Genomic DNA, 14,793 nt, shown 5'->3' with positions numbered 1-14,793 from the left:
TGCAAATACAATTGAATGTGAGTTAATTAAATCTTTTTCAAGTTTTTTGATGTTTTTTTTTTTTCTTTCAAAGGAACGGTTGTTGATGTTCGAATTCCTCAAATTTTAGTAGAACATGACAATTTGATAATTTTACTTGTATTTGATGTTTATAGCTCCAGTGACTAAAGTAATTGAGTACTAAATCACATTTTTAAGAAGTTGACTTCTTAAGATGAATGAATGAATGAGGCGTCTCGTGTTCGAATCTCGATCTCTATATATATTACATAATTTCATTAACAACTGAGTTAGTTGTTGGGGGACAATTTACCCATATTTTTGTATACCATAAATTTTAATTTACATCAAAGTAAAAATATCATTTTTTAACTATTTACAATACAACTTTAAACTCCCACATAGCTAAACTAACAAAAATGTCCAAATTGGTAGATCAAATGTTGTAACCAAGAACCCTAACTCACTTATGTATACAAGTTCTCATTTACATGTAGTAATTTCGTCTGTCTGCTAATTGTCTGTTTGGTAAGACATAATTTTGATTTTATAGGTTATGTCTTATAACCTCATTTGACTAAAAAGACATGTTCAACAACTGGCACATTATCACGAGTTTATAACTTATTTTTAAGAGTTTATCGTGTTTTCCTATAAGCTAATCCAAATAGCTTACAATTTGAATCTTATAACTTATAATCATTTCTTAATTTTCTCTTGTAATCTTACTTGAAGAAAAACAAATATATCAATTTTATGTCTTAACATATTTATAAGTTAGTTAAAAAATCCATTAATTTTATATAACACTACAACTTCAATCGAGTAAACCATCAAATTGGTCTCTGTCTTTGTCAAAAGTTTCTCAATCAAGTCTCTCGTCATGTGAAAAAACATAGAAACATGAGTTTAATTGAATTTTTTTTGACAAAGACATAGACTACTTTGAAATACTGTCAAAAGTTTTTCAATTAGACCTATGTTTCTATATTTTTTTCACATGACGAGAGACTTAATTGAGAAACTTTTGACAAACACATAAACTATTTTAAAATATTAATAGAGACATAGACAATTTGAGAATCAGAGAATCATTTACAAAGACAATGACCAAATTGACGGTTTACTCAACTTCAATCACCTACCTTATCCATTATCAGTAATAAACTACTTTACGGATTTAGCTAACTTATCGGTTATCACTGTTTTCTTTTATAACTTTTCATGTAAATCTAGGTATGCAATACAAATTATAGGGGGTATGATAATAACAAGTTTTGTTTGACTATTATGCCCTTACAAAACCCAATCAATAACAGCCCATTCTATATATATAGTTAAATCAAATTAATTCTAGGTTTTTGAGCTACCCTCTTCACTGTCCTGCGGCGCCACAATTTTGCTACGAATTCTCAACGGATTCGTTAGATAGATCGTAGCAACAATGGCAGGAGGGAAGATAAGGAAGGAAAAGGGAAAACCTTCTTCACAACACACACCATATCAAGGTGGAATTTCCTTTCACAAATCAAAAGGTCAACATATTCTCAAAAATCCATTACTTGTTGATACTATTGTGCAGAAATCTGGTATTAAAACTACTGATGTTGTTCTTGAAATTGGTCCTGGTACTGGGAATTTGACTAAGAAGCTTTTGGAAGCTGGTAAGAAGGTTATTGCTGTTGAAATTGATCCTCGTATGGTTCTTGAGCTCAATAAACGGTTTCAAGGAACACCCTCTAGCCGCCTCACGGTATGGTTTTGTTTTTTCGTTTTTTAATGAAAATTTGTTTTTTTTTTTTTGTTGGGTATGTTGTTTGGTTTTTGTTGAATGTTAAAAATTTGACACATTTATAAGATATATCGAGTTGTGTTAGCTCCTATGGAGCACTGATACCGACACGACACTGACACATATATTGGGTTGTGTTTGTGTGTTGCTTAGTGGGGGTATGTGTATTGGGGCTTCTGTTACGTTTTTTTGTGCTGCAGTTTTTCTTTGTATTTTTAGTAGCCTGTCTGTCTCGCCTCGCCTTGAGTGGATTTTGAGTGGATTTGGTGTGCCTTGAATACAATTTTGGCTGTTAAAAAGAAAGACACCACTAATACTAGTTTATAGTTTAAGAAAATAGACGTGTTTGAATGGAACTACATTTGTTAGTGTTGTATTGGTGTGTAATTTGTTAGCGTTTTATTGGCGTCCACGAGCATGTGTTTAATAATAAATTCTGAAAATGTAACTACGAGTGTCAATATCATGTCCAAATGCACATGTTAGATAATACATTTAAGAAAATAGAGGTGGTTTAATGTAACTACGGGCATGTTTGGATTGGCGGTGAGATTTACAGAGTCACAGTGAGCCATTGCGATTTTGTCAAACGCTACGCTTTGTAGTTTCACAAATCACGGTGCACCGTGCCACTATGATTTTGCCAATCCGAACATGCGTATGCCGTATCCAGGACACAAGACATGCTATTATTCTAAAGTATACATGCTGCATAAGTTGGTTAGGACTTATATCTAATATACTAGTCTTTTGGGTTGATTTTTTTTTCTTTTGGCTTGTGCTCCTTACAAGTTGAGTCACTTGAAAAAAAAAAGTATTTTTTTGCATGAAGAAAGCTTACTGTATTCAGATGAATGGGTATTTTTGAAGAACTTTTGGGGTTGTTACTTGTCTCTTTAGCCGAAAGGACAGATTTGGGTTTCTTTGATGCAGTGATTTGCTTTTAGTACTAGAACTAGAAGTAGTACCCAATATAGAGATTATTTGTGTAGCAAAATTTAGGAGGTAGAAGCTTCAATATTTAGGATTTTAAAATGGTAGTGTGCTGTGGAAGTTATTGATGTATGCAGTTGAATATGGTCATAGCTAGACTAGGTAAATGTTTGAATTTTTTGTATGATTTAGTTCTCCATCTCAGTGCATTTTCTACTTTTAGGTTTTTGGATTTGTTGCAAAGGGTTTCAATGCATTTTCTACTTTATGTTCTTGGATTTGTTGCAGAGGTTTTTTTTATCCTAGTAACACGCCTAGGGAAGCTTTGGGTTGGGAGCTTTGTGGTGATGAGCATGTGCTAAGGATGACATTTGATGGTTATTTGTATAAGTGTGCACACGGGAGAGTGTGTGATGATGTTAAGCTTTTTCTGAGTACCAGTATTGGGAGCTTAGTGAGTTGTAATGATTTAGGAACACATATGAAGGGGTTGATATTATAGAGAGTATCATTTATTGTCTCTTGGTTTGGAATTATTGACATTTTATGGGTCTCTATTATCTTTGCCCTACTTGGGCTGTTCACTTCTATGTAATTTCATTCTGTCTCTTTGTTTTGGTTATGGCCTTATTTCCACTTGCAAGTAATATAAAAAAGTTATTCTGAGTGCCCATCTTATGTGTTGATTTATTTATAGTCTGCACGCAATTGCATAGACCGGATAGGACTACACAATGAGCCTAGTGAAGAAAGCATTAACCTTGAGTTCACGTTTCTTTTGTTTGAATTGGCATTTTGGTAATGTTTACATGTATGCATAAAATTAAGTATGTATGATGTCAGGTAATTATCCCGTATTTGTTATAAGTATACTATGTTGATTCGCATGAAGTGTGGCTTTCACAGTTTGTATCCTACTGCACTTTTCTGTGATTTTTTTCTCTAACTATCCGAACTTCCCGATAGCAAGAGTTTTTTTCCTTTCTCCATTTGGCAGAGAGTTTGGTGAAGGAGAAATAACACCACTGTCCATTCCAGAAAATCTCCAAAAAAACACTAGTTCTTCTCACACACCACAGTCCACACTCCTCCCGTAGATCTGTCATTTACTTTTGTTTTATTCAAGCTGAAAATGGCAGATTTAGTTGTACCTGTCCTTCTTTCTTTGCTCCCTCAGTTTGTTTCTTTATTTCTCTTTTACAGTCATTCCTTAGTTATGTTATTCATAACTAAAGAATGGTCGGGGGAAAAAGAAAGAAAGAATTTTACTGAGTGAGCATTGATGATGAAAGAACCGGTCCAAGCTAATATAATTGATAATGAAAGATCCGGTCCAAGCGAATAAAATTGTGGTTTAGAAATGGGAGATCTACAAAGTCTGCCATTTCCTGCTTGTGGAAACCAAAATAATGCCAGATCTGAAGGAGTAGTGTGGTTCGTGAGAATAACGAGTGTTGTTCTTTGAGATTTTCTACAATTGACGGCATATGCTTCTGTGATTTTTTCCTGACGTTTAATCAACTGACCTGAAGCTCTCGATATAAAAAATTGAAATAATTAGTTGTCTGTGATTAATTCTAGTTGGCTGTTTTATTTGACTGGAATGAGAGCTTTGTGATGGGTTCAGGATTGTTAATGAGTACTTTTGAAAAAAAATGCATGGTTGTTACTTGTCTCTTTAGCCAAAAGTACATAGTTCAGATTTCTTTGATGTAGTGGTCTGCTTTAATGCTTAGATTAATACAAGGCTTTTTTTTTTTCTTTTTTTTTTTATTTTGAAAAAATATATGTAGGCTTCAGTATGACAGTAATTTGCTTCTAATGCTTTACTAATAGGCGCCTGATTTTAAAATGTTTGTTACTTTATCTTTCACTGCTGAAAATGTTGTTGAAGTTATTGACCTATAGTCAAAGCTGGTTATAGCTAGTCTGGGTAAATGTTTGAAATTTATTATGATACTCTTTCAATGCATTTTCTGCTTTTACCTGGCTAGAAATGAAAGCATTAACCTGAAATTCTTGTTTCTTTTCAATGTCACTTGGAAAGAATTGACATTTTGCTATTGTCTTGTATAAAATTAGGTGTGATGAGATGCAAATGTCTTGTATTGTGGTTTTGATAGTTTGTATTCTACTGCACGTGTCTTACTGCCTCTCCAAGTATCCCAACATCCCCAAAACTAAAGATACCTTTCCTTGGTTGTTTAAACTTAGCATTTTAAGTTTTTATTTTAGGCAAATGATAAGTAGTTAGTGGTTATGTTAGTTTTCAGGGTTTGAATCTTAGACCTCTTTCTTAAAACTTCTTCGATATTCCTTAGCTCACCATCTTAAGTTAATTTATCTTTAATTTTTTTGTGATTATTGCAGGTTATCCAAGGTGATGTGCTGAAGACTGAACTTCCATATTTTGACATATGTGTGGCGAATATTCCGTATCAAATATCTTCTCCTCTCACATTCAAGCTACTCAAGCACCAACCTGCATTTAGGTGTGCAATCATAATGTTCCAGAGAGAATTTGCCATGAGATTAGTTGCTCAGCCAGGTGACAAACTCTATTGTCGTCTTACGGTAAACACTCAACTCCATGCGCGAATCTCTCACCTTCTTAAAGTTGGAAGAAACAATTTCAGGCCTCCACCAAAGGTTGATTCTTCCGTGGTACGGATTGAGCCTAAAAAGCCCCGTCATGAAGTTAATCAAAAGGAGTGGGATGGATTTTTAAGGATTTGTTTTAACAGAAAGAACAAAACACTTGGTGCAATATTCAGGCAAAAGAATGTGATATCTATGCTTGAAAAGAATTACAAGACTGTGCAGGCACTAAAACTCTCGCAAGAAGGTTTGTTGAAGGAAGCAGACACTAAAGTTGACTTCTCTAATTTTGCTGATTTTGTTGACGATCAAGGGATGGAGATGGATGATGATGGAGTAGATGACAATGATGAGGATGAAATGGATGTTGAAGATGGGGGGCCATCTGAATTCAAAGACAAGGTTTTAGGTGTTCTGAAAGAAGGAGATTATGAAGAGAAGAGATCTTCCAAACTCACCTTGCTGGAGTTCATATACCTGCTTTCTCTATTTAACAAATCTGGCATTCACTTCACCTGATTTTATTTTATTTATCCTTTTCCAATTTTGTTTTTAATATTTCAGTCGATGCTAGTATCTACTAAGTTAGTTTTTTTGAAAAGAAAGTAGTATCAGATAAATGGTCTTTGCTACTTCAGCATTATATTTTGTTGAGCTCCTTCATAAGCTTATGCTACCTGATATATAATCTATAGCTGAACCAGATTGAATGTTATTTTTTTGTAATGCTTTATGAGGGGATCTATGTTTTATTCAAATATATAGTGATATCTCTATTTTCTCTCCTTTTGTTGCACTTCATGGTAGACATCTATGCAAGAATGTAGTTACTTTGTCGCAAGCACAATAATTTATTACAGCAGGGCGCAGGCATAACATGTTTGACAAAAAAAAAAAGGACAACTGAGGTGTGGTTGATTAAATAGTATTTTAATTTGATATTTAATGGGCATGTTATTTTAGGTGGTTTATTTATGGGTGGATTTATACTAAAAAAAAATTAAGGGTATGTACTCACCATAAAAAAAAAAAAAAAAGATTAAGGGTATGTTTGGTTAAATTTAGATACATTGAAAATGGACTACACCAGAAAAACTATATATCACTAATATCAATTAGTAGTAACAATACTATGCATCATTTTTTTCACAATAGGGTCTTCTCAATTTAATTTTTTCGTAATGCCTATTTTATCATGATATTGTGGACTAGTCTCCCATATTTCTTGTACTTTTTGCCAAAAAAATAAAAAAATTAACTGTAAAAGGTAAGAAGTTATTATGTCGAGTGGCAGGTGGTTTGTATTGTAATCGGTCACATAAACGTTACTTTGAAAATGCAAAGGGCTAATTTACACAACCAATGCATGCATTATGTAATGCCAATCCCTTTTTCCAAGAATTCAATTATACACTAGTACTAGTCATTTCAAAAGACACATTCAATAGCTAATAAATTGGAGTATTTTACTCAAAAAAAAAAAAAAACATTTTGCACCTACTATATATGAATGCTGAAAACAGTATACTAAATTTCATCTGAAGTATCTGAATTTGTAATAACATTATGGTTCTTTCTTTTGTTTCTCGTTTGATAGCTGCTACCATGGCTGTTTTTCAAATTGAAGAGCAAGTGTCTTTGAAACTTCTGGTAAACACAGAAACCAACAAAGTTTTATTTGCTGAAGCCGGCAAAGATTTTGTGGACATTCTATGTAGCTTCTTAACCTTACCATTAGGTACCATTGCAAGACTTGTTCAGAAAGATTCAAATATGGGACCGGTTACAATTGGTTGTCTCAACTCTCTCTATCAAAGTGTCGAAAATATTGGATTGTTGCCGATTAATAACTCATCCGAAGATTATTGCAGCACTCTCAAAATTAATATTGATGATACTGTCCCTACAATTTACTTCAGGTGTTCGAAAGATCATGGTCATCATTGCCCTTATTTGAGCATAGGTACAAAATATATTTATGGTAGGTGTGGTAATCGCTTGAACCGTTCAGTTTCCCTAGCACAGCTGTGCAATGGATTTGTTAAAGGTGCTACGACTTTTGTCATTACTGATGATCTATTTGTCTCGCCACACTCCATCAATCACACGTTATTGGATCTGATCAAGAATTTGGGAATGAAAAACACAAGTTCAGTAAAAGAAATGACTGTCAATGTCACTAAGGAAAAGGTTTTATATTTGCAATTCATTTTTGTTTCCTAAATCATTGTTCTTAGTTTCTTAGTACTTGCTCTTATTCGCCACTTTTTAACTTTAATTTTTCAATTCACTACTGTCTTTGATTGATTTGTACTAATTATGTACAGGTATTGGATCTGCTTAAGTGTTCCTTGCTTTCCAAGACACCTCTAACCGATTTGTTTTTGGGAAAGAAACCATCTATTGAGCGATTAATGATGCAATCAATAATTTCCTCTTGTGATGTTGAAAACATATTTTGTAGTGATGTTCAAATCACCATCAAGTTGGTCGTAAGAAAATCGGATGACAATATATTGTATGCCCTAGGGGGGAATGATTTTGCAAACTTAATTATAAATTTTCTAACCTTTCCACTTGGTGGAGTTTTAGGTAGGTTACAAGGGAATAATTCTTTAGGTAGTATTAATGGATTGCACAAGAGCTTAACTACTTTAAATGAAGACAAGTATTTTACTTCCAAAGAAGCAAAGAACAGGCTTCTTGAACTACGTCTTTTGCAATATTATTGTCATCATCAGTGTGATCCTTCTGATGACAGAATTATTCATGTTCAACTTTACAAAAGTGATGAAGATTGGAGTGGTGGGGTAACTTTTTCAAAAATGGAACTAGTTACAGATGAAGATTATGTCAAAAGATCACAAATGTATTTGGTTACGGATGATCTGGTCATAGAACCTTGGTTGTCTCCAATTTCATCTTTATATTTGCATAACCGTTTCAAAACTCCTCTTGATGATTTGGAGGAAAAAGTTGTCACTATTGGCACCGAAGAGGTAAATATAAGAGAGTTAAAACTATATAGATTTATCACCTTCACTGTTTTACCTATGTACTGTTTAAAGTTTTCACACTAGACTGATTATGCATCAGTTGCTGATTTCACACTGTTATGTTTGTGCAGAGTTACAGCATATTGAAGGCAGCTTTAAGCTCAACATCTGCTCTAACGAATGGTCTCCGTCACTTGCTAACCTAAGTAATTAAGCATGAGGAATGGGAACCATTAACTTTATGTTGTTTGTATAAGATATGTTAGAGCCTTAGAGGAAGCTTGTAATGAAAAACATTTCTAGATTACTATTTTGTTATTGTTATATCATTTTTGGCACTACCGTTTTAAGATCTTAATTTTGAGTTTAGAAACACATATATGTAAAATCAGTTACATTTCTTTCCTCTCCACATTATCTGTATTTTCTCGGTATTTGCAGCATACATAAATTTTGACTTTGTTAAGGTGCAAAATTCATTGGTATATAGTTTATTCTTAAGCACAAATTGTGCAGAAGATTAGCAGTAAATAGATCCAAACAGAATCAACCTGTTTGCATGAGGGACTATGAAAGTGGAGAATGTCTTTCAGAAGAAGAAGAAGGATGCATGACTAACATGACCATGTTTGCATCTGCTGACCCAATCTCATTTGAGGAAGCTGTGAAGAGTGAAAAACGGAGAAATGCAATGAACTTGGAAATAGAATCAATTGAGAATAATGACTCTTGGAAGTTGACAGATTTACCGGCTGACGGAAAGAAGATTAGAGTGAAATGGATATTCAAAACAAAGCTCAATGAGAATGGAGAAATAGATAAATACAAAGCAAGACTTGTGGAAAAAAGATATGCTCAACAACATGGTTTCGATTACTATGAAGTCTTCACACCGGCAGCAAGATTAGATACAACTCGACTAATGCTTGCAGTTACTACTCAAAGGGGATGTAAATCTATCAATTGGATGTAAATTCAGCATTTTTGCATGGTCTACTCAATGAATAAGTGTTTGTGGAACAGCCTTGCGGATATGAAATTAACGGCAATGGGCATAAGGTGTATAAGTTGAAGAATACACTTCATGGACTGAAACAAGCTCCACGAGCATGGTACATTCGTATAGAATCGTATTTTCTGAAAGAAGGCTTTGAAACATGCTCGCGTGAACACACTTTGTTTCTCATGACAGGTGCTGGAGGTAAGATTCTAATTGTAAGTTTGTATGTTGATGATTTGATATTTACTGGCAATGATGAGTCAATGTTTGCTGAATTCAAAAAATGCTTGATGGTTGAGTTTGATATGACTGATTTGGGAAAGATTAGGTACTTTCTTGGCGTTGGAAGTAATTCAAAAGACTGATGGCATTTTTCATTAGTCAAAAAAGATATGTGATGGAAGTATTGGAGAGATTTGGAATGGACAAAAGCAATTCTGTCCACTATCCAACTGCTCTTGGACAGAAGCTTCGAAAGGATCATGATGGCATGAAGATTGATAGTACTTACTAAACATCTTTTCTTATCACAATAGCAATGGTTCCTAGCATGGAATCTTTGATTTGATTTCATTCAACTTAACAATAACATGTTTTATCAACATTCGATGAGCAGGAAACTCTTCAGTACATGCAACTCCAATTCTAGCAAACATCACCAAACACTTTTTAATCTTGTTTTCCACAATTTCTGTCTGATCTTCGACAAACGGCATAAGCAAACGTTGGTCGACTATCTCAAGGATTCCTTCAGAAATTTTCATTTTACAAAACTCGTATAGGCTTAAATTCTCACAAAATATACTATTGGTTGGTCTCTTTCCGGTGAGCATCTCTAACAGAAGAATCCCAAAGCTGTAGATATCTCCCTGTGGTGATACTGGAACACCTGTTCCGTACTCTTTTTCAGACAAAAACTACAACTATTTAGGGGAGGAATAATGAAGGAGTATATTGTGTGTATATGTATATATATCACATTGATGGTCATAACTAATTTAAATAATAATAAATTAGCAATGCCAAATTTCTGAAAGATAGTAACTATTAATGGATTTAAGAACTTTACCAGGAGGAATATATCCTATTGTTCCTTTAATTGTATATGTCTCCCAAGTGGGCTACATTGTCATCATCAAGAAGAACATTGCTTGGCTTAATATCACAGTGAACTGTAACTTGCTTTGTATCATTGTGAAGAAAATCAAGTGCATGAGCTATATCAAGAGCAAAATCTACCCTTTTTGTGAGCTTGAGATTGTGATTTTCAGACCCTTCAATATCATGCAACATCTTTTCTAGACTCCCGTTAGGCATGAACTCAAAAACAATAGCCTTGAAATCTTCACCTTTGCAATCAATACTTGAGCAACAAGTCGGGATTCTTCCAAGATTTGTTTGATTTCCAATACTATTAGGAATGAAACCATATAATTTGTTTGACTGCAAGAACAATCGTACTAGATTCTGAAGTTTCCGATTGAATTTGGAATCGTTCCCTCGAGGAAATTATTTCCAATATATTTAAGTAAGTTACACCGATTAGTTGTCCAATTCTTTCTGGTATCACTCCATATATTTGATTAGCCTTCATATTAAGCCAATTGAGATGGAAAGAAAAATTTCCTATAACATTCGGCAACTTACCACCAAATCCATTTTTACTAAAAATGAGTGCTGACAATTGACTACAGTTGGTTAACGAGGAAAGAAAGTCCAAATCATCACTCCCAAAATTATTAGCGCTAATATGAATCAGACACTTGCAATTCAGTTAGGTTGGAAATTGAAAACGGAAAGATTCCAGTTAATAGGTTATCTTCGACATAGAATCCTTCAACCGCTTCAAACAACCAGCTTGTTTTGGAATTTCACCATGCAAGCCGATATTTGAAAGCTTGAGTATTGTTAGAAATGTTAGATTTCCCAAGGCTCGTTCAAGAGTACCACCCCAGGTTTGATTCTCCAAATGCAAGATAGAGACTCTCATGTGAGCACTGACCACATTTAACCCCTTGCCATTTACAAAAATGTAGAGACTCATTCCATGACGGCAGAGAATCAGGCACGCCATTTGTAAGTTTTTTCTTCAAAGCAAGCAAAGCTAGCTTGTCCGTGTCTGAACTCAGAGAGAACAACGGTTACTAGTAGCATGGATAAATGTTGAGCTCTATTTAGAGATAGACACAAAGAATATCGAAAACAATTTAAAATATATGTAGTCTCGGTAATTATAACTCATTTTGTAGAGATAGTAGTATGTATGGGTTGTGCCGTTGTGGTTCGAACCTTAAACTTCCCAATTTATTAACGTTAATCACGAAACAACAAAACAAAAATCAAAATTTCCTTTATTAATCATTTATGTAATGTGTTTGATCTACCATTTGAAATTCAGAATGGCTAATGAACAATTAACCATTGACAAGCACGCCACCTTAGTCTTCACTCCTCAGCAGTTCCATTTGTTGAACCATATTTCTGATTGCAATCACCAACATGTTTGATTAAATATTGCATTAATGTTAGAACATAAGTTTCTTCTTAATGTTCCACCTTTTGACTCAAAATATTTGGTGATGCAATGCTACAGATTACAAAGAAGTAATTCGTAATTTCGCTAGCTTGAAAGAGTGTTTTTTGTGTGAAGAAAGCATGTAGGATTCAGGTGAATGTGTGTACTCTTGAAGAAATTTTGGCGTTGTTACTTGCTCTATAGTGCTCGGTATAGAGATTTTTTTACTATCAAAATTTTAGGAGTTCTAAGCTTCATCAATAGCTAGGGTTTTAAAATGCTAGTGTGTTATTAATTCATCTTTAACTATTGAAAGTGTTATGAAAGTTATAGGTGTATGTATGTATATAGTAGAAAATTGTCTAATGACTAGGCAAATGTATGAACGTTATTACTACGACTTAAATCCATTAGTTTGAAAGATTCCAATAAGACGTTGTTACTAATTAAACTGCGTTTACGTGGTAGTTAAGTAAAACTCTGCCTTTTAAGAGCGTCTCCAATGAGAAGTCCTTACTTAATAAGGATCATTCCCCGTTAAGGACCCTCCATTGGAGGAAGAAAAAATGAGTCCTCATTAAGAAACGAGTAATTATATAAGTACCCTCTCTCTCCTAGGCAACTAAGGGATCCCGCGTTTAAAAGAAGTAATAAAATATGTACTAAAGAAGTAAAATTTTAATAATTAATAGTTGTTTTAATTTCAAAAAAATAAATTAATAGTTGTTTTAAATTTTATTTTATCTATTTGTCATCATTTTAAATAAAATGTAATTAATGCAAATTATTATTATTATTTTTTTAACGAAAGAATGTAAAATTTGTAATGTTAATTTTTTCATTTTCAAATTATTAGCAAATGTGGCAGAAATTTAAGTTCATATGAATAAATAAATATTTTATAATTTAATTTTTTATAAGGATTATAATTAAATATTATGTGGTAATTTATAATTTAATAAATAAATTATTTTTGTTTAATGATGTAAAGTTAGTGGGGCCTATTTAAGTACTTTTTATTGGAGTCCTTATTAGTGTACTTCTATTGGAGTTATTGAGTCCTTAATAAGTACTTTTATTAAAATATTATAAATAAGTGATGTGTAACGTGGGGTTCATTTAAGGAGTCTCTATTAAGGAACTACCATTGTGAATGCTCTAACATTATAAATGAAATACATATGAAGACTTCCATTTAAAATAAATTCTTCCAATAATTTTTTTGGAGGAATTTTGTTAGAATCTTTGACATCCATTAGATGCCTAGAGGTTTTCTACAACTGAGGTCCTTTGGGTAAGCTATTACACTAATCCGCGAGTAAGCAACAAAACGTCTTATTTTAATATTATTTTTTTACCTGGGATGAACTAGCTCCCAAGTGAACGTGACGCAGAACAGAAGTAAGGACTAGCAAGCACTAAACCTATAAAAGATAAACAGACAAGTTTGCAAGCAACAAACCTATCAAAAGGGTTTTCGGAATCCACCAGAATTGAGAAAAGTCTCTATAATTTTTATTGAATGAAAAACTGTTTCTTAGGCTACGAATGTTTAGCTTAAATACCAGGGAAATAACAAACCCTAATGAGCCGAAAATAACAAACTGAAAACAAAAAAATAAAATAATAAAGTTGTGCTAAAATAATAAAAATCTTTTGTCAAAAAAAAAACTGGTTTTGGGCCTTGAGATGACTTCGAATGGCTAAATCTGGTTATACTCGTGAGCAAATTCCCTTTCCGAAAAGGTATCATTCGAATCAATCGGATATCGGATGTCAAATCTGCACTATTCCCATCGAATCTTTCTTGCGCGCCACTTCATCTTCAATACACGCAGCTAGTTTGCCTACATCGGAATGATTCATGGACACTATGTAGATTTAAATCTAAAGTATTTACTAATCTTCAATATATTTATCATGGCTTGATTGTATCTTAATAACTCAAAAAATAGACATATTTTTCATCGATTGAAAAACAAAAACTCCCACAAAATCATAAAGTAATTACCATTGATTCATTCATCATCGATAGTTTAATTTGAAATTAAAAGTTTGACCAAGAGACTTGTCAATCCACCTTTTTAGAACATTTACCACATGTGTATCAATAAATTCAAAAACTCCTTGATGTGGAATTACATCTTCTTGGACTTCATCTTCATTTGCTAAGATTTTTGGTTGCCAATAAACTTTGACTCCATCTTTGATAATCGGTTTTTTGAGCTTCATGTATTGCACTCCTCTAAGTTCACTAAACTTTAGGGGTGGTGACATCCATGGACGTAGTGGAATCAAATCCTTCAATTGTATCAATTTCGGTTCATCATGCTTGCAATTAGACACCATCTTGGATGTAAAGTTCAACTATCCTGTAAAAGTGAAAAATTTGAGATAGTTGAAGATTAAAAAAATAGAAGTTTTAAGGATTTTGAGTAATCGAATGAAAAGAAGGCAATATATATACATGCATTATGTAACAAACTCATAGTTCAATTAGTTACCATGTGAACCGATATGAATGGGTTTCTTTGGAAGATAAAATTTTCATTTTTCTTCGGAAAAATACTAGATCTTTTTTCTTTTTTTGTTGCTTAAAAAATATATTATATTTTGAATTAAGTAGGGTGACAAATATTTTCGTAAAAAAACCATAAAAGAAAAAAAAAATCGTTAAATACTCCTAACAAAACATCTTCGAATTCAACTAATGACCACCTTCACAAGTTTTTTACTGCTTTGATATATGTATTTCTACTGGATTTTGATGTAATAAACTATTGTTTATCTTTTAGTAACAATATCACAAATATAATGTGATTTTGATATAACAAACTATGTTTATCTTTTAATAATAATATGACAAATATAATGTGAATTTGTCTAAAAAAATAAATTTAAATTCTTATTTTTTTCAATAACACCAACATTATAACATTGTTACAGGCAAATTTGTTTA

The 14,793-nt window shown here is 32.9% G+C and overlaps 2 protein-coding genes across 2 annotated transcripts; both read left to right on the top strand.

The window, feature by feature from the left end:
* The first annotated feature begins 1,344 nt into the window (after window positions 1–1,344).
* Window positions 1,345–6,105, top strand: LOC11410499 (ribosomal RNA small subunit methyltransferase). The gene is made up of 2 exons (XM_003598095.4): window positions 1,345–1,753; window positions 5,096–6,105. Exons 1-2 carry the CDS (start codon window positions 1,445–1,447, stop codon window positions 5,840–5,842), a joined length of 1,056 nt encoding a protein of 351 aa, XP_003598143.1. The 5' UTR covers window positions 1,345–1,444; the 3' UTR covers window positions 5,843–6,105.
* A 784-nt stretch (window positions 6,106–6,889) lies between these two features.
* Window positions 6,890–8,525, top strand: LOC25488490 (uncharacterized). The gene is made up of 3 exons (XM_013603350.2): window positions 6,890–7,513; window positions 7,651–8,322; window positions 8,451–8,525. The coding sequence occupies exons 1-3, from the start codon at window positions 6,890–6,892 to the stop codon at window positions 8,523–8,525; spliced, it is 1,371 nt and encodes a 456-aa protein (XP_013458804.2).
* The last annotated feature ends 6,268 nt before the right edge of the window (window positions 8,526–14,793 follow it).

This window comes from Medicago truncatula, chromosome 3, assembly GCF_003473485.1.
Source record: "Medicago truncatula cultivar Jemalong A17 chromosome 3, MtrunA17r5.0-ANR, whole genome shotgun sequence".
NCBI lineage: Eukaryota > Viridiplantae > Streptophyta > Magnoliopsida > Fabales > Fabaceae > Medicago > Medicago truncatula.
The sequence above is the reverse complement of the archived record's forward strand: the minus strand, read 5'-3'. Positions and strand labels throughout refer to the sequence as shown.

Bases quoted from the DNA above. Each gene is read 5' to 3' on its own strand.
- LOC11410499 (XM_003598095.4), top strand. From the start codon at position 1,445: ATGGCAGGAGGGAAGATAAGGAAGGAAAAGGGAAAACCTTCTTCACAA. The intron at 1,754-5,095 runs GTATGGTTTTGT...TGATTATTGCAG, and splicing joins CACCCTCTAGCCGCCTCACG to GTTATCCAAGGTGATGTGCT.
- LOC25488490 (XM_013603350.2), top strand. From the start codon at position 6,890: ATGGTTCTTTCTTTTGTTTCTCGTTTGATAGCTGCTACCATGGCTGTT. The intron at 7,514-7,650 runs GTTTTATATTTG...AATTATGTACAG, and splicing joins TCAATGTCACTAAGGAAAAG to GTATTGGATCTGCTTAAGTG. The intron at 8,323-8,450 runs GTAAATATAAGA...ATGTTTGTGCAG, and splicing joins TCACTATTGGCACCGAAGAG to AGTTACAGCATATTGAAGGC.